The 20,419-nt window shown below is 57.5% G+C and overlaps 2 protein-coding genes across 4 annotated transcripts in view; one reads left to right on the top strand and one right to left on the bottom strand.

Moving 5' to 3' along the window:
* TMEM143 (transmembrane protein 143) overlaps positions 1–11,197 on the bottom strand; it is a 22,351-nt gene extending 11,154 nt beyond the window's left edge. The window contains exons 1-4 of one of the 2 annotated variants that reach the window (XM_059665951.1): positions 10,915–11,195; positions 10,341–10,581; positions 8,727–8,831; positions 333–527 (exon numbers count right to left, since the gene is read on the bottom strand). In XM_059665951.1, the coding sequence (XP_059521934.1) occupies positions 333–527; positions 8,727–8,831; positions 10,341–10,581; positions 10,915–10,937 (564 nt within the window). In that variant the 5' untranslated portion in view covers positions 10,938–11,195. Of the gene's footprint in view, positions 1–332; positions 528–8,726; positions 8,832–10,340; positions 10,582–10,914 lie in introns of both variants that reach the window. The other variant, XM_059665952.1, reaches the window with a different exon arrangement.
* On the top strand, positions 11,097–20,419 carry SYNGR4 (synaptogyrin 4). 2 transcript variants are annotated; one of them, XM_059665955.1, is made up of 5 exons: positions 11,097–11,400; positions 12,247–12,440; positions 18,500–18,737; positions 19,770–19,909; positions 20,160–20,419. In XM_059665955.1, exons 2-5 carry the CDS (start codon positions 12,348–12,350, stop codon positions 20,391–20,393), a joined length of 705 nt encoding a protein of 234 aa, XP_059521938.1. In that variant the 5' UTR covers positions 11,097–11,400; positions 12,247–12,347; the 3' UTR covers positions 20,394–20,419. The 2 variants fall into 2 exon arrangements, with proteins under 2 accessions (XP_059521938.1, XP_059521937.1); XM_059665954.1 differs by lacking the exons at positions 11,097–11,400; positions 12,247–12,440 and adding an exon at positions 17,418–18,178.

Here is a 20,419-nt window from a genome sequence, read left to right as displayed (position 1 = left end):
AGCCAAACCGGTTAGGGCAACTTTTAGCATTTTCATGATAATGTTGTTGACTTTGAGGATGAGCTGTTCTGTCTTATTTATTACTACAATGTTCTGGCGGCTGGTAATAAAGTCTTGAGTTCTAAGAAGATCCGGATCGTATGCTACTTTCCCGACAGAGGGCAGTGAAGTGGCCTGAGAAAGAGGCGTCTTTCTCTAATTCACCAAACGGGCCACGTGGGCAAGTGTCCTGGGCCCAGGACTCCAACTCCCAGCGGCGTCTGCCTCCCCCGAAGGCCCCGCCCCTGCCCCAAGGCCCCCTGGGCCTGTGGTCCTCCCTGGAAGACAGGTACCTGGACCTCGTCCTGAGGGTGGTGGACCACGAGAGCATAGGCCAGGGTGTCCTCGGAGAGCGGGGAGAAGTTGGCCTGGGCCAGCAGGGGCTCCAGCGCCAGCAGCACCTCCTGCTCATTGGACAGGCGCTGGGGGTCCGTTAGCGAAGGCTGGTCCAGGGTCTCCCTGTCGGGGTTGATGGGGTCATATAAGGCCTGAGGAGAGAGTCAGAGAGAAGAGAAACAGGCGAGGTCACTGTGAGGGATCATGGGTAAACTTCAGGAAGTTCCTGCCCCCCTCCTTTAAATGATGGGGTGCCCCAGGGCTTGACTCTGGGCCCCTCTTCCCTCTCTCTCTCTCCCTCCAAGCCTGCCCTCAGTGGCCTCGCCATCCCCATGCCTTCAAACACCTTCTCTTGCGGATAACTGCCCACTCACATCTCCGGCCTGGACCTCTCCTCCACGCTCCAGGCCTAATGCCCAACTCCAGTGCGTGAGCATGCGTTCTCCTGTTCTCCCACAGGAATCAAAGCAAAGGTGGACACAGACTGCCCAAATAAACTACATTTCCCAGCCTCCCTGAGGCAACGGGTGGCCAGGGGGACGAAGGCCATAGAATGTGAGCAGAATTGATGGGTGCACCTTCCCCTCAATTCTTCCCCCCCCCCACCCCCCCCCCCCGCCCCGGACCGTCCCCTCTTTTCTGGTTCTGCTAGCTTGGAACACTGTCCTACCTATGACCCTGTTTTGACCACACAGAGATGAAGACGATGCCCTAAGGCAGCGGTTCTCAACCTGTGGGTCGCGACCCCTTTGGGGGTCAAATGACCCTTTCACAGGGTTGCCTAAGACCATCGGAAAACACAGATATAATGACATATAGTTTTTGTGATGAATCACTAGGCTTTCATTATGTTCCATTTGTAACAATGAAAATACATCCTGCATATCAGATATTTACATGACGATTCATAACAGTAGCAACATTACAGCTATGAAGTAGCAACGAAAATAATGTTATGGTTGGGGGTCACCACAACATGAGGAGCTGTATTAAAGGGTTGCGGCATCAGGAAGGCTGAGAACCGCTGCCCTGAGGGCTGGCAGAGCAACAAAATGGAAGGAACCCGGGTCCCAGCACCTTGTGTGGAACAAGGTGGCCTCTGCACCCTGGCCCGTTTTCCACAGGCTGTTCAGTGGGAGGGAAATAATGCTCCACCTCCTTTGAACCATCTGATTGTGGGGTCTGCTTGTCACAGCAGCTAAGCCTCCATATGAACTGATACAAACTCCCTCCTTGACAATTGCTTTTGGATGTCACAATCACCTCGAATCCAATACGCCTACCATCCCCCCCTCCATTCCCAAACTTTCAATAAAACCACCATTTTGGACTTCCTGCCTCAAACCGGTTCCCTTCAATCATCCCTGGCTTCTTCCCTGAGTGCCGGACTCTTCGATTCAGTGATCTCTTTGACCTCTCCGCCTGGGTGCATGGTGGCACATACCCAGCGGGAGGAACGACCTGGGCAATGGTTTGGAGGTGGGAAGGCCCAGGGCCTCAGGAACAACTGAGCAGGGAGCCGGGTGATGCCGGGAGAGTCACACCCAGCTAATCCTCTTCTGAACTAACTCCCGGGGCCGGGACGCGCTGGCCGAGGACCGGACCTGAGGCCGGAGCCAAGGCCTGTGTCTGAGTCCTTCAGCCCCGGCTGACGAGCAGGTCCCAGAGGCCACATCGAGGCTCGAGGAGTGACCTTGAGGAATCCCGTTCCCAGCGCCGAGCTGCAGTTTGAGAGCGAGGGAACCTCAGAGTTGGAGGAGAAAGAACTCTATATTCTCCAAGCATCCCCTGCGAGCCAGATTCTTCTCTGGGAATTTCACGTCCACCAGCTTCAAGCCAGGAGCCTGGGTGCCACAGGTGACCCTGGCTGCTCTCTCCCCTCGTACAGTAACACCCCCCCACCCCCATCCCACCTCCATGCGGATCACCACTTCGCCCAGCTCTCTCTTCCCCATCCGCACCACCATAGCCTCCTCCTGCCTGGGTGAGTCCAGCCTTCCCAGTGGCCTCCCCAGCCCTCTGCCCCGCTCCCTGCCCCTCTGTTCCCTACTCAGCAGCCGGGGAGAGCTTATCAAGCGATCGCAGTAACACCTGAGAACGGCGCACGCTGTGCAGCACTATTAAAAGCATGTTACACTCTCTCGCCACGTGAGGATGGTGCTTCCATTAGCCTCACTTAGATGTGGAAACTGAGGCACCGAGAGATGAAGTAAGTGCCAAGTTCACAGAGCCAGGAGGTGATGTATCAGGAATTACACATCCAACGCGTCACTCTCCTGCCAGAACCCTTCCCGGGCTCCGGCCCTCACAGGACAGGCTCTGCACTGGGGCCTGCAAGCCCCCCTGTGCCCCCTCTGCACCGGCCACCCTGGCTGTCCTTCCTCCAGGCCCAGGGACTCGGGCAGGCACTGTTGGGAGACTCCCCCTGGCCCCCTCCCTGCCTCTTTCCCGTTCACTACTGAATCCTCCTCCTCCTGTGTCCCAGCTCCCTCCTCCCTCTCTAGAAGCTTCCCTCCCCTGCCGGGTGGCTGGGCGGGGCATGCACTGTACAGAGGCGCCAGGCCTAAGAGGCACCGTCGCAGATACTGTCGCCCTGACATTCATCCAAACAGTCACCCCTTCGCATGGAACTTCCCGCCACAGAACGCCCTGCAGTGACAGGAACACCTGGATCTGCACCCCCATTCGGTGGCCCCTGGTCCCAGGGGGCTGGCTGCCGGGCACCTGAAATGTGATGAGTGCTACTGAAGAACAGAATTCTAAAACCTTATTTACTGTCAATGATTCCAAATGTAAACCGCCACGCGTGGAGAGGGACCATCCTGTGAGACTGCCCCCGGCCAGGGAAAGGGGGCCTTTTCCTAATTCGCACTCAGGCCCGGGACCGAGGCCAAGGCCAGCTTTGTCACCCGCTCTCTGGACGGTGCCCTTCCAGCTCACAGCCTGAACGTGTCCGCTCTCTGGGAAAGAACGTCTGGCTCACGGCTGCTGCCACCTGGCACCGGGTGTCCCACAAACATCTGCTGAAAGAATGAAAGATGTCCCTGGGGCCCGGCCGGTGTGGCTCAGTGGCTGAGCATCGACCTCTGAACCAGGAGGTCACGGTTCAATTCCCGGTCGGGGCACGTGCACTAGTGGTGGGTTTGGTCCCCACTGGGGGGCGTGCAGGAAGCAGCCGGTCCATGATTCTCTCGAATCATGGATGTTTCTATCTCCCTCTCCCTCTCCCTTCCTCTCTGAAATCAATAAAAATATTTATTTAAATAAAAAAGTAAAACACCCCCATGTCTTTGTGGCGATTGTGGTTTTCTATCCCCCAGCATCCCCTTGGGGCCTCGAACCCCATCCACCTCCTGAGGACCCCAGATTGGTCTCCAGCCCAGACGTCTTTCCTGAGCTCCAGACTCACCCAGCAAGAGCCTGCTCAGCACTTCCCCACGGATGGCCACCCGCCTCCCAGTGCTTCCGTGTGGATACCCAGCGGCGTCCTCTCAAACTCACTGTGGACTCCGAGTCCCAAACTGGGGCCCCGAAACTCCTCCCACACCTGCTGCTCCCGCCAGCCTCCCCAGCTCAGAAGAGGACAGATCCATCCTTCTAGGTCAGCGGTTCTCAACCTGTGGGTCGCGACCCCTTTGGCGGTCAAACGACCCTTTCACAGGGGTCGCCTAAGACCATCGGAAAACACAGATATAATTACATATTGTTTTTGTGATTAATCACTATGCTTTAATTATGTTCAATTTGTAACAATGAAAATACATCCTGCAGATCAGATATTTACATGACGATTCATAACAGTAGCAAAATTACAGTGATGAAGTGGCAACGCAAATAATTTTATGGTTGGGGGTCACCACAACATGAGGAGCTGTATTAAAGGGTCGCGTCATCAGGAAGGTTGAGAACCACTGCTTTAGGTGCTCAGGCCCAAAGTCTGGGGTCATCCTGGACACCCCTCTTTCTCACACATTCAACGCACTAGCAAATCCGGAGCCATCACGTTCAGAACAGATCCAGAATCCAACCACTTCTCAACCCTTTAAGAGCCACCCACACACGCTGGACGGGTGAGGTGGCCGCAGCACGGGTGAGGTGGCCGCAGCACTGGGCTCCCAGCTCCCATCCTCCATCCCGTCGATACCCCACATGGTCAGCAGAGGGCGCCTGCTGTAATCTGAGTCCACTCACGTCCCTCTTCAGTTTAGAGCCCTCCTGTGGCTTCCACCTCACTCGTGTCCTCACCTGTGTCCCACAAGGCCCTGCAGGGCCGGGCCCCACTCCCCTCCCTGCCCTCATCTCCAGGCCTGCCTGCCTCACTCACTCAGCTTTGGCCCCGCCCACGTCATTGCTGTTCCTCCTGCACTCCTGCCTCAGGGCCTTTGCACTTACTGTTTCTGCAGCTCTCCACATGGCTCACTCTTGCCTCCTTCAGGTCTCTGCTCAAACTCCAGCCCCTCAGGGAGGCCTTCCCTCATCACCACACCTAAAATTGCAAAACACTTCTGCTTTCTTTTTCTCTTTCATTACTTACAAGATTTAGACAAAAATAAAATACAGGACACCAAGTTAAATCTGATTTGCAGATCAACGGCAAATAATTTTGCAGTGTAAGTGTGTCTCATGCAATATTCGATATGCATGGGACATAATTATACTTGAAAAATCGTTCATAGCTTATCTGAAATTCAACTGTAACTGGGTAGAGAGGGTGGAATGGTGTCCCCTAAAAATTCATGCCCGCTCGGAACCTAGAGCATGTTCCATTTGGATAGAGTTTTTGCGGGTGTAATTAGGATAAGGAGTGAGATGAGATCAGACTGGATTGAGGCGGATCCTAAATCCAATGAGGGTGTCCTTATAGGAGACAGAAAAGGACATGGAGAGGCACAGAGAGAAGACGATGTGAAGATGGCGATGGAGTGATGGGTCCACAAGCCAAGGACTGCCCGCAGCCACGGATTGCCCCCTCAGAGCCACCAGAAGAAACTCACTCCGCCCACAGCTTCTGGACTCCTGAATGCGGACAGAATGCATTTCTGTGGTTTTAAGGCGCCAGTTCACAGCAGCAGGCACAAATGAATAAATGGGGCTTCCTATACTTTACCCGGCCACCCTGCCCTCAGCACTCAGCATCTGCACATATTCTCCTTCTTTCCTTTGTCGAGGGCCTGTCCCCCTCGCTAGAACATGACCAAATGAGGCAGATACACACCTATGTCAGGCTCGCTGCTGTGTCCTGGGGCCTCGGACCATTTGGGGGATACAGTAGGTGCTCAATAAATACATACTGAGAAAATTCAATGAGTGAATGAGGGAGGGAGAGGAGGAACAGAGAGCGGTCACCTGCCAAGGTCACCTGCAGGACTAGTGAACAACAAAGCCAGCTTTTGAACCGCTGTGGACCCTGCCAAGTTTATTCTTTTCCTGTCCCAGGCTGCTTCCTCAAGGGACTTAGGTCACCAACAACTGGTCCCCCAGTCCCCCATGCCCCTCTGCTGCTTCCACCCGCCCCTCTCAGTACCTGTTAGAAACCTCCTGCCTTTCCTGGCCGGTGTGGCTCAGTTGGGAGGTTGCCAGTTGGGTTCCTGGTCAGGGCACATGCCCGGGTTGTGGGATCCATCCCCAATAGGGGCATGCAGAAAGTAGCTGATCCATGTTTCTATCACCTTTTCCTTCCTCTCTCTAAAATCAACAAAAATATGTATATTTTCTAAAAAGTGTCTTGGGCCCTGGCTGGTTTGGCTCAGTGGATAGAGCATCAGCCTGTGGACTGAAGGGTCCCAGGTTCGATTCCAGTCAAGGGCATATGCCTGGGTTACTGGCTCAATCCCCAGTGGGGGGCGTTCAGGAGGCAGCCAATCAATGATTCTCTCTGAAATAAATAATATATTTATTTATTTATTTATTTATTTATTTATTTATTTATTTATTTTAAAGTGTCTTGGGTCCAGCCGGCATGGCTCATGAGCGTCTACCTATGAACCAGGAGGTCACAGTTCAACTCCCAGTTGGGGTACATGCCCGGGTTGCAGGCTCAATCCCCAATAGGAGGTGTGGAGGAGGCAGGTGAGCAATGGTTCCCTCTCATCATTGATGTTTCTATTTCTCCCACTCCCTTCCTCTCTGAATCAATAAAAAAATATATTTTTTAAAAAAGTGTCATGGGCCCTAGCCGGTTTGGCTCAGTGGATAGAGCGTCGGCCTGTGGACTGAAGGGTCCTGGGTTCGATTCTGGTCAGGGGCACATGCCTGGGTTGTGGGCTTGATCCCCAGTAGGGGGCATGCAAGAGGCAGCCGATCCATGATTCTCTCTCATCATTGATGTTTCTATCTCTCCCTCCCCTTCTTCTCTGAAATAAATAAATATTTAAAAAAAATAAAATAATAAGAAGTGCCTTGGTTTACCCAGGGCCTTGGGCCGCACTGGATGAGTATGCTAACAATGTGATGGACGGTGGGAGTCTTGGGCCATGAGGTAGTCTGCCCGCTGGAGGGGCTGGAGGCTGAGTAACTAGGATAGTGACACAGGTGGCCAGCCAGGCCTGCGTGACCAACCTCCAATCAAACGCTGGACGAAGCCCGGGTGAGCTTCCCTGCGTGTTGTCACATATTGTTGGTGGGAGAATTAAGTCCTGTCCTAGGAACAATGCTGGGAGAGCACAGGTGGCAGCTCTGGCCTGGTCTCTTCTGGGCCCTGCCTGTGGCCTTTTTCCTTTGCTAACGGTGCTCACCAGCCTTTCACTGTGTCATAAGCTACCACTTCAAGCACAACAGCTTTCTTGAGCTCTGGGAGTCCCGCTAGAAAATCAATGAACCTGAGGGTGGTCTTGGGGACCCTCAGCCCAGGCAGGACCCAGGGAGAAGAAGGAGGAGGCGGCTAAGAATGTATCTTCTGCCCAGGCTGGTGCTGCTCAGTGGGTAGAGCATCGGCCTGTGGACGGAAAGGTCCTGGGATCGATTCCCATCAAGGGCACATGCCCGGGTTGTGGGCTTGGTCCCCAGTGGGGGGTGTGCAGGAGGCAGCCAATCAATGATTCTCTCTCATCACTGATGTTTCTATCTCTCCCTCTCCCTTCCTCTCTGAAATCAATAAAAATCTATTTTTTAAAAAAAGAATTTATCTTCTGACACCACTCCCTCCTGGGTTCTACTTCTCTCTCTGAGGCTCCTTGTCCACCCTCCTCCCCAGTTCCAGTTCCCCTTCCTGATCTCAAGGCTGGCACACCCCGGGGTTCGGCTAATTCCCCTCATGGTACCCTTTAGTTATACCATTCTCCCAGGCTTGCTTCTCAGCCCAGACCCCCCTCCCTTGACCTCCAGACCCCACATTCAAGTCCATCTCTCTCTCTCTACCTGCCTGACAGGTGGCTCCAATGCCTAAGTCCAAAGCTGACCTCTCAATGTCCCCTGCAGATCTGCCTCTCGCCCCTGGCCCATCATCCGCATCTCCATCCTTCCGGGGAGCAGGCCAGAACCGCTGGAGGCACCCTGGACTCCTCTCTTTCCCTCGCCATCCGGCCCACACGGCCGCGTGCTCCAGCTATTACCAGCGCCTGCCCACTTTTCACCACTTCCACTGCTATTACTCTTGTCGGAGCTGCCATTACCTCTCTCCAGGACAACCGTAATAGACTCTTTACTAGGCCGCTCTGCCTCTGACAGACTGTTCCCTCCCCGGCAGCCAGAAGGATCCTGTTAACAACTAAATCAGTTCCTCCTCGGCTCGGAGCCCTCCCGCGGCTCCCAGCTCACTTAGAGTAAAAGCATCGTCCTCACCACGGTCCACCGGGCCAGGCGCAATTCGCCCCCACTCCTCCTCTGCTCTCATTTTCCGCCTCTCTCCCCCCTCTCCCTCCCCTCCAGCTACAGCTGACCTTTTGCTGTTTCTCCAACGCCCCAGGCCCTCTCTCACCCCAGGACCTTTGCACTTGCTTTGCCTTCTGCCTGGAATGTCCCCCCCGGCCATCCATCTCGCACGCTCCTTTCTCTTCACTCAGGTCTTAGCTTGCCTGTCCCCTCCTCATCAGAGAAGCCTTCCCTGCACACCCTGTGCTCCCGTGTCCTGCCTCCCACCGGGGTCCCCATCTCATCCTGGTCCAACCTGCTTCAACCTCTGCCTCATTGATCCTCACAGCACTTGCCACTCCAGGCATCATATTTCATATTTGCTTATCATCTCCCCAGCTGGAATGCCGGCTCCCTGAGGGTGTGGCTTTACTGGAACCGTTCCCTGCAGCACCCCCGGGGCTTACACCAGGGCCAGATTCCACTTAGGTGCTCCGAGAACTTTTGCTGAATGAACGGATGAGCAAACAAGCATGATGGGGCAGGAGGGGCCCCGCCCTCACCTGCAGGCGGTTCAGGATTTGATGGTAGTGGAACAAGGTGCAGAGGTCCACGTGGGTAGAGAACTCCTCCAAAGCCGCCTTCTCCGCAGGACTGGAGTGGAATTCCTGTTACCTCGGGAAGCAAGACTGACCATTAGGCCTCTCTCCCCTTCCTCGTGGGAAGGAATTCTTTCCCTGGCAGCCCATACAGACAGTCAGAGCTGGGGGCTTTTTTGATTTTGTTTGGGGGAGTTGTGTCAATTTTATTGACCAAGAAACGGAGGTAGCCTGGCATAGTAAAAAAGATGAATGAAAGAGCTGAGAGTTCAAGTTCTCCCTTTGACGCTGACTCACCAACATTCACACAGTGCTTACTGTGCACCGGGCGCTGCTTGCCCACATGAGATGCAAGGGGGCCAATGGAATGATAACCCCCCTTTTTTCAGAGGGGGAAATGAGGCTCAGGGAGTCACCCGCTGAGGACCACAATGTCTAGATCAGCGGTTCTCAACCGGTGGGTCGCCAACCTGTGGGTCGCGACCCCTTTGGGGGTCGAACGACCCTTTCACAGGGGACGCCTAAGACCATCGGAAAACACATATATAATTAAATATTGGGTTTTTTTAAATATATATATTTTATTGATTTTTTACAGCGAGGAAGGGAGAGGGATAGAGAGTTAGAAACATCGATGAGAGAGAAGCATTGATCAGCTGCCTCCTGCACACCCACTACTGGGGATGTGCCTGCAACCAAGGTACATGACCTTGACCGGAATCAAACCTGGGACCCTTCAGTCCCCAGGCCGACGCTCTATCCAGTGAGCCAAACCAGCTAGGACTATATATTGCTTTTGTGATTAATCACTCTGCTTTAATTATGTTCAATTTGTAACAATGAAAATACACCCTGCATATCAGATATATACATGACAATTCATAACAATAGCAAATTTACAGTTATGAAGTAGCAATGAAAATAATTTTATGGTTGGGGGTCACCACAACATGAGGAACTGTATTAAAGGGTCGCGGCATTAGGAAGATTGAGAACCACTGGTCTAGATAAAGAGAGACTGAAAATCCACTCTAGGCCTGTCTGACCCCAGAGCACACTTATTTAACCAATTATGTATGCTTGTCACCTCCCTTCTTCTGCTGCAGTGCCCTCATTTATAAAATGGAGATGATGGTGGTATTATCTCTCTTATTGGGTTGTTCTGATGATTCCATACATGGGAAATGCTTAGCACAGTGCCATGTAGTAAGAGCTCACGTAGTGTTTAATAATTATGATTATGCTTTTATAGGTATAATTATTATTAGATAGCAGTAATAGTAATGATGAGGATGATGCTACACATTTTGCAAAGGGAAAAACCATGCCCCAGAGAGTGCTTGTTCAAGCCCCAGAACAAGCTAGAGTCGGAATCGCTGCTACATTTGCATCTCAGAGGTCCTCTCCCCCTCCCCTACGTTCCAATTCACTTGGCGCCCACTAGGGACTGTAAGGGGAATTGGAACTACAATTCCCAGGAGGGGCCAGGGCAGCCCTCCATAGCAGGCACGGCCCTGCCGCCGCAAGGCCTGCCGGGAGTCGTAGGCCCCGGGCTCTTGGACCCCGGACGGGCGATACCTGCATCAGGAGGCGGAGCAGCTGCTCCTTGGAGAGTGGGATGAACCGCTCCTGGTACTGCTGCGCCCAGTCGCGGGGCTCCGTGGGGTTCCACATCCTGCGGTACTCCCCCATCTTGGCCGCCAGCGAGGACAGGGCCCGGGCGGGCCCCAGGAGCGCGGGCAAGACTGGCCATCCTCGGACCCAGGATGCCCAGACCCCCCGGGTCACATGCAACATGGCCAGCCCCTGTGCCCGGAGCCTAAACGAGGGAAATGGGTAGAGGGTCAAAGGGCATCTGGTGGAAAAGCGCGCTCTCCACCTCCCTGTCTCAAACCTCCAGGAGCAGAGCCCGTCCGCCCTTCTCGCGGGTCCCCTCCCACATTGCTCCGTTGACCCTGGTCCCAGGGAAGGGTCAGAGGTCTGAGGTCCTGGGGCGTGGTGAGGGCCTAGACACCCTGGCGTGGTACAACTGGTTTCTGCGGGGTCTAGGCGATGAGGTGGATCACTGGAGCTTAGGAGAAGCTCGGAAAGGCTACCCTGAGGGTCCAGGGCCGTCCTGCCCTGGCCATGCAATCCCCCTCCCTCCCCTCACCTTAGCCAACGCTCGACTGTCATTGAGCCTCCTGCGCATGTGCAGGAAGGCTTTCAGGTCCCCCAAGATTCAGCTTCATCCAGCAGCAGGACGCATGCGCAAAACCGGGGTGCCTGAGCGCGGTCCCGTTTCTTTCCTCTGAAGCCGTCCCCACTGCGCACGAGCAATAAGCCCGCCTTCCTCCGGGACCGTCCTGGTGTTGGCGGCGCGCATGCGCAGCAGGAACGTCTCCTTGTCCCCGCGCTGCAGAGAAGGGGACGCAGCGGGCGCGAGACTCCCGGCAGCAAAGGGGCGGGGCCTGCCCCCCCCCACACACACCCGCGCGCAGCCCGCCAACGGCGGGAGCCCAACGTCCGCCGAGGCCACGCCCCCGCTCGCGCCCGCTCCTGAGTGGGAGGGAAAGGGGCGGGGGCGGGGCCTGGGCACAGCCAATCCGCGGCGGAGGAGCGAAAAGGCGGGAAAAAGCGGAAGCAAAAGAAGTCAGAGGTGGCGCCGGGGACCGGGATGGGGAGGGCGGGCGAGAGGAAGAGCGGGCCCCCAGGTGACGCAGGCCGGGCCTCAGAGTGGGGGTGACCTTTTCTCAGGCAGTGCCCCCCCAAGGCCCCACCACCCCCATTTCACGTCCTTAAAGGGAAGACCCTGATTCTAAGAAGGTAACCGAGTGCCGGGGGGGGGGGCTCGGCCGCCTCATTCTGAGGGGGCAGCCCCGGTCCCCACACGTCTGAGGGCCAGACCCCCCCAACTTGAGAAAACGCCCTTTTGTGAAGACGGGGCTGCATTCTAGGTGCAGGCCTGTGGGCTAAGAAAATAACCCCAAGGACTAGCCTAAAACGTGCCCTGTTCTACCTTTATGGTTCTCCATTATGGGCGCTGACACCCCAAACCGGAAAGGGGTCCCCCTGGCTCAGGTCTCCCAGGTGCGACCCAGCGCCTCCGCTCCCTGGAAACGCCACTGTGTCCCTCAAAGGGGCGCTGTGCTCCCCTGTCCGTGACGTGACCCCCATATCCAGCCCTCTGTCCACCCCTTCTCCCTGCCTGGGGTTTCCTCACCAGCACCCCCTCCCTGTGCCCCCCCATACCCCCTCCCGTAGTGCCCCTGCCTCTAGAATCCTCAGGACCCCCTTACCCTGTACCCCAACTCATGGGGTCCTCGGCAAACCTCTCACCCTCCACCCCTAGCTCTGAGACCCCCCCAGCAGACCTTTCACCCCATCCCCCAGCTCCCAAGAACCCTGCACCCCACGCAACCCCCTTCCAGGGACCCCCGGACGCCCCCTCGCCCCGTGCCTCTGGCCCTGACTGCCCCCCCCCCCACTTCTTGTCCCCGAGCAGCCGAGTCCCAGGGGGAGCCCGAAGCCCCCGGAAGCCAGCAGAGTCCCCCCGCGCCCGCGCCCGCACCCGCCCCCCCGGGCCCCGGGAGCCCGGCGGCCGCCATGCACATCCCCGAGAGCCTGCAGGACCTGGCGGACAGCGAGGCCGTGCAGTTCCTGAAGCGGCCCAAGACGGTGGCGCGGATCTTCGCAGGGGTGAGCCCCCGCCGGCGGCCGTGGGTGCGGGAAGGGGGGCTCCCCCCGCAGACACGGAGGGGCCGGACGGGGCTGGAGGCAGCTGATAACGGGGTCACCTTTCCCGAGCACCTGCCCACGCTGTTCCGGCACGTCCTGCTCTCACGGAGGAAACCGCCCTACAGAGCAGGTGCTGGGACACTCGTTAAAAATATATATATATATATCTGTAATGATAAAAGCACAATATGCTAATTAGACCGGACCAGGCTGTGAGAGAAGCCTGGTGCTGGCAGCTGGGGGAAGGAAGGCTACTCTTTTTTAAAAATATATATATTTTATTGATTTTTTACAGAGAGGAAGGGAGAGGGATAGAGTTAAAAACATCGATGAGTGAGAAACATCCATCAGCTGCCTCCTGCATGCCCCCTACTGGGGATGTGCCCAAAACCAAGGTCCATGCCCTTGACCGGGATCGAACCCGGGACCCTTCCGTCCCCAAGCCGACGCTCTATCCTCTGAGCCACACCGGCCAGGGCAGGAAGGCCTACTCTTGTACGAATTTCATGCATCAGGCCTATAGTGTATATAGTAGGGGCCCGGTGCACAAATTCATGCACCTTGAGAGGAGCTGTGGGCTGGAGGCTGTGGCAGGCACAGGGGTGGGGCTCAGCCCCTCCTCTGCGCCCCCCCCCCCCCACGTCCTGTCTGCTGGCAGCCCTGCTCCTGCTGCTGTGGCTCCCGCGCCCTGATGGCGCCGCCCGCACCTGCTGACAGCACGGAGGGATTGGGGCAGGCGCCAGCAGCGGGTGTGAGTGGCGGCTGCTGCCCTGATCGCCCCTCAGGAGCAGGGGGAGGTTGAGAAGCCCTGAGGGGCGCTGGCAAGGGGGGTGAGCGCCGGGCAGACCCCAGCAGCGTGTGGGAGCAAAGAATTTTTAGTCACCACCAGAGCCTTGCCCCAATGAGAGTGACCGGCACCCGCCTTGGTCTGGCGCCCTCCATGGTCTGTGCACGCCCCCTGGTGGCCAGCGCACATCATAGCAACCAGTTCAGTTGTTCCGCCGTTCAGTCTATTTGCATATTAGCCTTTTATCATATAGGATTTATTGATTTCAGAGAGGAAGGGAGATTTGAGAGAGAGAGAGAAACATCAATGTGTGTGTGTTTTTTTTGTGTGTGTGTGTGTTTTGGTTTTTTTACAGAGAGGAAGGGAGAGGGATAGAGAGTTAGAAACATCCATGGGAGAGAAACATCGATCAGCTGCCTCCTGCACACCCCCTACTGGGGATGTGCCCACAACCCAGGTACATGCCCTTGACTGGGATCGAACCTGGGACCCCTGAGTCTGCAGGCCGACGCTCCATCCACTGAGCCAAGCCGGTCAGGGCCAATGTGTGTTTTGTTGGAATTCATAGACCAACACGTTTTTTAAAAAAATATCAATGATGAGAGAGCTCCCTACTGGGGACCGAGCCCACAACCTGAGCATGTGCCCTTGACCGGAATTGAACCCGGGACCGTTCAGTCCGAGGGCCCATGCTCTATCCACTGAGCCACACCGGCTAGGGCCCATGTGACTAATTGAACTTAAATTAATTAAAATCTAACGTCCTGTTCCTCAGTCACAGGGGCCACATTCTGGCGCCCCACAGGCACAGGGGCTGGTGGCTCGCGTCCTGGGCAGATGGAGGACATTTCCATCATGGCCCCCGGTGTTGGCCGCGGTCTGCTAGGTGCCAACGCCTGTTCATTCTCCACCTTCCAGAGGAGGGACGAGGAGAGGGGCAGGGACTGGGGCCTCGGGGAAGGGAGTGTGTCACGTGGACCCGAGACACCAGATGCTGGGCGGGCACTGCGCCAGGCAAGGGCTTTAAGGGCCTGCGTTTAATCCGCACCCCGTTCCCGAAGCGTCGAGACACCTGGGCTCCAATCCGCATTCAGCCCAAACTCTGCTGTGTGGCCTGGGGCCAGTCACTGCCCCTCTCTGTTCCTCTCCTCTGACAGAGCTGGAAACTGAGGCCCAGGAAGGTGATGAGACACGATCGGGGTCATGGGAGCAGGTGGGGGGCCCTGGATCAACCCCAGGGACCGAACCCAGAGCCTCCCCTTGCGGCCCCTTCCGGAGCCTGTGTTCGGAAGAGCCCGCAGGCCCGGCTCGGCGTCCCGGCTGGGTCCCCTGCAGGTCCACGGAGGGTGACGTACGCCCCCGTGTGCCTGGTGTCATGATCCACAGCACCCCTTTTATTCTCAAAAGCACCGGGACTTGTTTGATAACGTCCTGAGTCACCTCGGCCTGCGTGACCTTGAGCAAGCGCTTGATTTCTCTGAACCTCTGCTCCCTCGTGGGTAAGACGTGGGCCCTGCTATCTGCTCGCGGGAAGGACTGCGGTGAAAACGAAACCGGTTACTGTCCCTAAACTGGTCAGCACGGGCCCGGCACGTGGTCAGCTTTCGTCAAATAGCGATTATTATCGGGACAAAGTATTACTTGTGATCGAGGAGAGCGAGGAGTTTTTTTTGGGGGGGGGGCGGGGGCCCTAAGGTGATGGGGACTTGTGTCCACTGCCGCTCTCGGCCAGGGGAAGAGGGGAACTACGAACCCCACCTCCTAGTTCCAGGGCGTTATGACCCCTGGCTGCCCCCAGGGGAAACCGAGGCCCCCGGAGATTGAGCGACTTGCCCAAGGACATCGCGCAGCTGGTGAGAGGAGCTGCACGCTCCGAACTCCAGGAGGAAGGGCGGGTGGCGAGGGAGGAGGAGGCCCAGCTGGTGCGGACTGGGGGGAGGGGGGGGGAGGGCTGCTGGCCAGAAGGTTCGGTCACAGACTTTGCCCGCTGCCTGCATCACCCTCCCTCCCTCCCAGCTCTCCTTCTTCCCCCCTGGCCTGGCTCCTCAGGAGGGACTCTCTGGGCAGCTGGCGCCTGTCTTGGCTGCCGCCTGCCAGCTGGTGCCTTAACTGATGAATCTTTGCTCCCTCCCCGGGGACCGGCCAGAGAGGGCGCGGAAGGCGGTTTGGACTCGGGCTTCCGAGAGCTCGGGTCCCTCCGGCCCGGCAGAGCCACCTCCCCACGTCTCCAGGGCCACAGCCCAAGGTTTGGTGGGGTCAGTGGACGGACAACCCCCCCCAGCTAGAAGTCAGGGGGGCTGGGTCCCCGTGCCGTCTCCCCCACGGACTGACCTCGAGAGGACACTTGGTCCCCTCCCTGGGTGATTCCCGAGAACCATCATCAGGGCCAGGCCCCCACCCCCACACACCCCCTCCTCGCAGCACGGACACGGACTGGGAAACTGAGGCTCCGAGAAGTGAGGGGTTTGCTGGTCCCTGACCTGGCTCTGCCCCAGACCATCAGGCAAGACGCCCCCCCCCCCCCTTTATGGACTCTGTTCTTCAAACTGAAGCAGGTGGAGGCAAACACCCTTAGTCAGTGCCGCCGAACTGGGGACCTCCTGGTTCATAGGTCGACGTTCGACCACTGAGCCACACCAGCTGGGAGGGGAATCCGTTTGGATTTGAACTCCTTCTGGGCAAAAAAGGGGACTCACTGTCGTTGTCATGATTGTTGTCGTTATTATTATTCAGAGAAGGCAAGACAACGGATCGAAGAGGAACAGAGGCTGACAGTTCAGGGGTCCATCCGGTGCCTCCCTAGTCCCCACGCTGAAGGTCAGGGCAAGAGCGCAGAAGAAAGGCCCAAGGTCATTCCCTTTCTCACACACATTGGCTGAGGCGCATTCTGGTGCTGGGCGCTCAGGACAGAAGAGTCCCCCGTGGACCTGCCCAGAAGGAGTTCAAATCCAAACGGATTCCCCCTCCCGGCTAGTGTGGCTCAGTGGTCGAACGTCGACCTATGAACCAGGAGGTCCCCAGTTCAATTCCCAGTCAGGGCACATGCCGGGGTTGTGGGCTCCATCCCCAGTAGGGGGCGTGCAGGAGGCAGCCGATCCATGATTCTCTCTCATCATCATTTCTCTCTCCCTCTCCCTTCCTCTCTGAAAACAATAAAAACTTTTTTTTTTTTAAATGGATTCCCCTACCCCACCCCCCTCCCCTGGCTCTGGTCCCAGCCAGCACTGCCACGTCAATCAATCCCCAACTCCTGATTGAGGTCCTCAGAGCCCCAACCTCAGCTCAGTCCTCGGCATTACGTGCCTGGGCCTTCCCACCGGTCTCTCTGACCTGTAGGCTTCTGGCCTCGCGCTCTGGCCTCCAAACCATCAGGACCCTGCAGATTTCTGCTAACTCCCGGCTCTGACCCTGGCCACCCTCTGCCCAGAACCTCTCCCTGCATGTAATCAAATCCAAGTAAGAAGTTTCACTTTCCACGGCTCCCAGTACCAGACCCCTCCGCCTGGTGTTCAACCTTTGAGCCTGGGCCCCCGCCCACTTTTGCAGCCTCCTCACACCGGCTCCTTCTTATGCAGTTTCTCTCCAGTCCCTGAAGGGCCCCGCGCCGCAGCAGCTGGCTTGAGCACACACGCTTCGTCCCGCCTGGAATGCCCTTCCTCCTCTGCCTGCCTGGAAAAGTCCTCATTCTTTAAGATGCAGTTCAGATCTCATTCTATTTCCCCCTGAACCCAGCCCCACGAGTCCCGCCCCGGCTCACACCTTGACTCTCTCCCTGACCCCAGGCCCCAGGCACCTCCCAGCCTGCAATCTCTACTCTCACCCGCTCCAGTCCATCTCTACACGGCCCCAAAGGGGTCTTCATGCACCCGGAGCTGCCCCGGCCCCTCCGCTGCCCAGCGCCCTGCTGTGGCTCCAATTGCCCCCCTGGCAACATCCCCATCCCCCCGCCTTTCCCAGCCTGCGTCGCTCCTCACAGCCATCGCCTCATCCAGGCCCCCTTCCTGGATCGATACCACCCCCAACCCCATAGCGCCCACCCCATAGCTCCCCGGTTCCTTTCCTATTGGGTTCGGACCTCCCACGCTGCAGTGGGACTGTCTGGGACAAATAATTGGGACTTAACGTTTTCACGGAGTGGCACTGAGAGGAACCTCTGCCCTCAGGCACCTGGTCCGGCTGGAGGCCGTAGAGCAGGGGGCTGAGGCAGACTCAGGCGCCGGACAGCTCGGTCCGAACCCAGCACGGCCCCCTGCTAACTGGGTGGCTTTGGGTGACTCCTCGCCTCTCTGTGCCCCAGTTCCATCACCTGAGAATCGGGGCTGTTGGAAGGACCCACATCCGGGGTGGCTGTGAGGGTGGCGCAGGCTGGGGCGTGGGGAGCACTCCAGTGGCGCTTCATAAACACCTCGCGGAAGATGAACGTGGACGCAGACACTTGTACTAAACAAACCAGGAAAAGAAAGAACACGTGCCTGTTTGTTAGGTCCCGGGTGCTTGTGACATCTCTCTCCATACTTGTCTGTATTTTGGGAATATCTCGTAAATTTATTTTAAAAACTGAATAGGGCCCTAACCGGTTTGGCTCAGTGGATAGAGCGTCGGCCTGCGGACTGAAGGGTCCCAGGTTCGATTCCGGTCAAGGGCATGTACCATGTGATGTTTCTCTCTCATTGATGTTTCTAGCTCTCTGTCCCTCTCCCTTCCTCTCTGTAGAAAAATCAATAAAATATATATTTTTTAAAAAATGAAAAAAAAAAAACTGAATAGGGATTAGCCAGGCTGGGCGGGAGGAGGGCGTTGCAGGCCGCGGGAAGAGCCGGACGCAGAGAATCTCGCGCCGCCAACACTGAGCTGCTGCGTCCGGGCGGCGCTGGGCGAAGCATTGATGTTGGCACCTGGGTTTGGTGGCAAGGTACCAGCTTGGGGTGACGGGAGGGGAGCAGGTGAGGCCAGGTGAGTGGGGAGAGCACAGACCAGGCTGGGCCTCACCGGGGCTGAGGCGAGGGCCCCGGGGGAGAGGAGGCCCGAGCTGGGAGGATGGGAAGGTGGTTGAGGGGCAACAGCAGGCACAGGGCTTGGAGGCTCTGAGGCCTGGGCGTGAGGGAGGGGCCAGAACTGCCCCCGGGTGGGTGGCAGGGTCCGGCCTGCAGATGGGGAGCCCGGGGGGCACGGGAGAGTGTGGGGAGCGGCTGAGCGCCACTCAGGGCCCTGGGACCTGCTCCCGCATCCACAGATCTTCGCCCTCATCGTCTTCTCCTCCCTGCTGACCGACGGCTACCAGAACAAGACGGACTCTTCGCAGCTCCGCTGTGTCCTCAACAGCAGCAACATGGCCTGCGGCTTCGCCGTGGGCGCCGGCTTCCTGGCCCTGCTCAGCTGCCTGGCCTTCCTGGCCCTGGACGCCCACGAGGGCCACCTCGCCTGCACCCGCTTCCGCACGGCCTTCCAGCTCCTGGACTTCATCCTGGCCGGTGAGCCGGGGCCACCGCCCACAGCCCCCCGCCCGCCCCGCCCAGCCGGCCACGTGGAACCCAGAGCGCAGTCCCTCCCTTCTCACGCTCATTGGCACCTGCGGTTCCCTCCCCTGGGAATTATTACTCTGTCCTTTAGACTCAACGTAAGGGTCCGTTCTTCTGATCCCCGGGCCAATTCTAGAAACCGCCCTCTGCTCCCCTCCCTCCTCCCCCCTCTCCTCCTCCTCCCACTCCCCTCCCTTCTCCTCTGCTCACGGTCCCAGCATCACAGGGCTGGGAGGGCCCTCGGTGGGCACTGAGTCCACGCCCTCCGAGAGAACCTCCTGTGAGGGAGGACCTTTGGTACCTGCGCTTCCCATACAGGAGCCGCCGGCTCTTGAAGTGGGACCCTGGGGCTGAATTTTTTAAAAATATGTTTTTATTGCCCAGACCGGTTTGGTTCAGTGGCTAGAGCGTCAGCCTGCGGACTGAAGGGTCCCAGGCTCGATTCCGGTCAAGGGCATGGACCTTGGTTGTGGGCACATCCCCAGTAGGGGGTTGTGCAGGGGGCAGCTGATCGATGTTTCTCTCTCATTGATGTTTCTAACTCTCTATCCCTCCCTTCCTCTCTGTAAAAAAAATCAATAAAATATATTTTTTTAAAAATATGTTTTTATTGATTTCAGAGAAGAGGGGAGAGGGAGAGAGATAGAAACATCAATGATGAGAATCATTGACCGGCTGCCCCCTGCATGCCCCCTACTGGGGATCAAGCCCAAAACCTGGGCCTGTGCCCTTGACCTGGAATCGAACCGAGACCTCCTGGTTCGTGGGCCGATGCTCAAACCACTGAGCCACACTGGCCGGGCGGAGCTGAATTATTTTGAATTTTATTTGAACTGATTGAAATGTAAACAGCCACCTGTGGCCGTGGGCAGTGCAGCTCACTCCAGCAGCACATCTTACAGAGGCTGGAGGGAGAGGCCCTTTCCAGGCCCAGCAGCCCTTCCTGAACCTCTCCCCCCCCTTTCTTCTCTCCTGCGCCCCCAGTCCTCTGGGCAGGCACCTGGTTCCTGGGTTTCTGCTTCCTGGCCAACCAGTGGCACCGTTCGCCGCCCAAACAGTTCCTCCTGGGGAACAGCAGTGCCAAGGCCTCCATCGCCTTCGCTTTCTTCTCCGTCCCCATCTGGGTGAGGATGAGCCCCTCACGGGCACCCCCTGCAGGGCAGGGTGGGAGGGCTGGACCGTCCTCCCGCAGGCAAATCGGAGAGCAGATGCGGGCCGGCCTGAGGCCTTGTGTGGGTGGCTGCTGAGCTGGGTGGCTAGTGAGCAGTGGGCACAGCCGCGCCCTGCGTCTCCCTCCCAGGCCAGGCCCGGGCCCCATCCGTCTTTGTCCGGCCCAGCCCACGCCAGCCTTCGGCGCCCCTTCTCTGCCCACAGATATTCCAGGCCTACCTGGCCTTCCAGGACCTCCGCGATGACGCCCCGGTCCCCTACAAGCGCTCCCTGGATGAGGGGGGCGTGGTGCTGACCACCCTCTCCCCGCCCTCCGCCGCCAGCCCCATCAACACGCCCACCACTGGTCCCAACAGCATGAGTTACGCCAGCTCTGCCCTGTCCCCCTATCTGACCACGGCGAAGGTCCCCCGCCTCGTCATGATGCCCGACAACTAGACAGCCCCATCACCTCAGTAAAGAGC

Source organism: Myotis daubentonii, chromosome 15, assembly GCF_963259705.1.
Source record: "Myotis daubentonii chromosome 15, mMyoDau2.1, whole genome shotgun sequence".
In the NCBI taxonomy this organism is placed as follows: Eukaryota; Metazoa; Chordata; class Mammalia; order Chiroptera; family Vespertilionidae; genus Myotis; species Myotis daubentonii.
The sequence above is the reverse complement of the archived record's forward strand: the minus strand, read 5'-3'. Positions and strand labels throughout refer to the sequence as shown.

Coding starts and splice junctions, on each gene's coding strand:
- SYNGR4 (XM_059665955.1), top strand. CDS start 12,348: ATGCACATCCCCGAGAGCCTGCAGGACCTGGCGGACAGCGAGGCCGTG. Junction 12,441..18,499: donor TGGCGCGGATCTTCGCAGGG/GTGAGCCCCCGC, acceptor CCGCATCCACAG/ATCTTCGCCCTCATCGTCTT. Junction 19,910..20,159: donor TCTTCTCCGTCCCCATCTGG/GTGAGGATGAGC, acceptor CTCTGCCCACAG/ATATTCCAGGCCTACCTGGC.